Source organism: Stegastes partitus, unplaced genomic scaffold (assembly GCF_000690725.1).
Source record: "Stegastes partitus isolate 25-593 unplaced genomic scaffold, Stegastes_partitus-1.0.2 Scaffold2811, whole genome shotgun sequence".
NCBI lineage: Eukaryota > Metazoa > Chordata > Actinopteri > Pomacentridae > Stegastes > Stegastes partitus.
Window position 1 is genome coordinate 1 of NW_007580542.1, and position 2,913 is coordinate 2,913.

Consider the following 2,913-nt stretch of genomic DNA (forward strand, 5'->3'; position numbering starts at 1 on the left):
CGATTTACTTCAGTTTCCTGCTGAGATCTGATCTTCTTCTTCACGTCCAAGCTTTTTCTCTCAATAAGCTCAATGAGATCTCTGAAGATCTTGTCAGTGTCCCTCGTTGTATCAGCAGACTGCTTGATGGCCTCCACCTCCTGCTGAAGCAATTTTACATCTGTCTGTCTGTCCTGGATCCTCTGGCGGATTTTTTTAACACTTGGCTTCAGCTCTTTCTGCTTCTCAGTTCTTTCTGTTGTAGCTGAAACTGTGTCGTGGCCTTTATGTTCATCCAAGGAGCACAGATAACAGATACACTGCTGATCAGTGCGGCAGAAGATCTTCTTCACCTCATTGTGACGAGAGCAGATATTCTCCTGAAGCTTCTTGGACGGATCGACCAGCGTGTGATTTTTAAATGCGGGAGATTGGTAGTGAGGCTGGAGGTGTTGCTCACAGTAAGAGACCAGACACTGCAGACAGGACTTGACAGCGTTAAATTTTCTTCCAACGCAGAAATCACACGAAACGTGTCCACGTCCAGTGATGTAGATATCCTCTGGAACAGACTGGAGTCCCATCTTCTGCACTTCCTTCACTAACTCAGCAAACATGGTGTTTTTCTTCAGGTCAGGCCTCGGTCCGAACGTCTGTCGGCACTGAGGACAGCTGTAAATATGCTTCCAATCTTCTCTATCCCAGTGGATCTTAATGCAGTTCATGCAGTAGTTGTGTCCACAAGGAATAGTCACCGGATCCTTAAGTAGATCCAGACAAATCGAACAGCTGAGTGCTTTCCTGTCAAACTGAAATCCTTGCTGCGCCATTTCACCTCCTTGACGAAGTGTCAATGAATGTTTGGATGGAAGCAGGAAAGTTTTTCATATTCTTCCTAACTCCAGAAAGAGGAGTGGCTTCAATGAGGAAATATGTGGCATAATTATGTCTACTGTGAATCTTTATTGGCAGGCAACGATCCACAAACAGGCTTCTCTTAAAAAAACATTGATAAACTTTGTTCAAGGTTCAAGGCAACTTTAATTGTCTCCCTTGGGAGGAAATGCTTTTAGATATTTACGGGAATAGCTGCCACACAAAACACACCCTATAAAAATCACAGGTAAGACACGTGTAAAGCATTAACTTGTGTTAAGTACTGAGCACTTTACTGTTCTCCATTTTAGCAATAATGAACTCAACTGACAGAGGTTCATTAGTACAGATTCAGAATTCAACATGAAGTGTGTCAGTTAAAGTCGTATTGGCCTGCCTAATGATGAACTGCTCAGAAAAGATTCTGTGGGAGGCAAGTGTGGGCATTCCCATAGTCCTTCCTGCCATTTTTGACCAGACTGGAGAGATGAACTTAAATTTTACTGTTACGTTTTAGAACCAGCTGGCAATACTGTACCACACAATGGACTCTATCGTCGCACTCCAAAAATTCAATATTTTGTTTCCACGTATGCCAAATATTCTGAGTCTGCGATGGAAATGAAGGTGCTGATGGATCCTGCACAGACACTCACTACCTTTGTGTGTGCCAGCACAGATCATTATAACTATGGACCCCTAAATACAATTTAGACACATTTCTAAAGACTTTGTATATCATGGCAAACTTGAGTTTCCAGTGACTCCAACAATGCTTAATTTTCTATGATGGAATCACTTCAAACAAGGGAAGGAAGTTATTTGGAGGCATTTCAAAGCAACTACAGATCCCAAAATCACCTGTGCAAACATCTGTAAGTATAACATTCATGGTCCAGTTGTTTTACTGCCACGATCAGGAAGAAAACACAAACTATCACCTGCTGCTGAGAGACAATTGGTCAGGATGGTCAAGAGTCAACCAGGAATCAGCAAAAAACAGGTCTGAATGAATCAGAAGCTGCTGGAACACAGCTGTCAGTCTCTACAGGGTTTGATATCAACATGAGCTGAGAGGCTGCATGAGGAGGAAGTTCTTCCTCTAGAAGCAGAACCTTAAAGTTCCACTGAAGTCTGCTGCTGATCACATGGACAAAGAAAAGGCCTTCTGGAGGAAAGTTCTGTGGTCAGATGGAACAAAATCTGACCTATATGGCCACAAATAACAGAAATATGTTTGGAGGAGAGAAGGTGAGGCCCCAAACCCCAAGAACACCAAACCCACCATCAAGCATGGAGGTGGCAGCATCATACTCTGGGCCTATTTTGGAGCCAGTGAAACTGGTGCTTTACATGAAATAAAAGGAATAATGAAGATGGAGGATTACCTCCACATTCTTCAGGAAAACCTAAAATCATCAGGCAGAAGGTTGGGTCTTGGATGCAATTGAGTCTTTCAACAAGACAATGAGCCCAAACACAAATTATAAGTGGTGAAGAAATGGCCTGATCAGGCTACAATTTAGGTTTTAGACTGGTCTCACCAAAGTCCTGTTTAATTGTTTTAATGATACCATCCTAGAAAATAAAGTTAAAGGAGTAACTGGAAACTCAAGACTGACATGATGTACATGGTCTTCACAGGTGTCTGGAAACTTTTGCTTACGACTGCTGTGGGGAAAGCTGTGGGGGGAACTTTGGCCTTCTTTCTTCAACAGGTGGGAGGTGGTGAAGAACATTAAAGTGCAGGCAGGGGCTCATAAAGCAATACAAAGGCTCCTAAAGTACTAAATATAAATTTTAGTGCTTTGAGTTTTATATGACATTGCTGATTAGTCCAAGATATTGCTGCACTGACTGTAAAAACTGCCACTCCTAGATCTGTTTAACCATTTACTGTCAGTAGATTGGCGGTCATACATTCTGTAGAGGGACAATGACATGGAAAGTCCCACCTTGCAAGTTGGCAGGATTTGTCCTTGAAGTTTGTTGCATAAGAAACCTGGAAGTCTGAATCTGTGTTTTTGAGGCTGTCATCTGTACACTGCAATTTCAAGG

The 2,913-nt window shown here is 42.4% G+C and overlaps 1 protein-coding gene across 1 annotated transcript; it reads right to left on the reverse strand.

Moving 5' to 3' along the window:
- Positions 1 to 8: 8 nt before the first annotated feature.
- On the reverse strand, positions 9 to 809 carry LOC103375717 (E3 ubiquitin/ISG15 ligase TRIM25-like; the record flags this gene model as incomplete). The annotated part of the gene is made up of 1 exon (XM_008306030.1): positions 9 to 809. A coding segment is annotated over exon 1 (801 nt), but the record flags the coding sequence as incomplete, so codon positions are not given.
- Between the last annotated feature and the right edge of the window lie 2,104 nt (positions 810 to 2,913).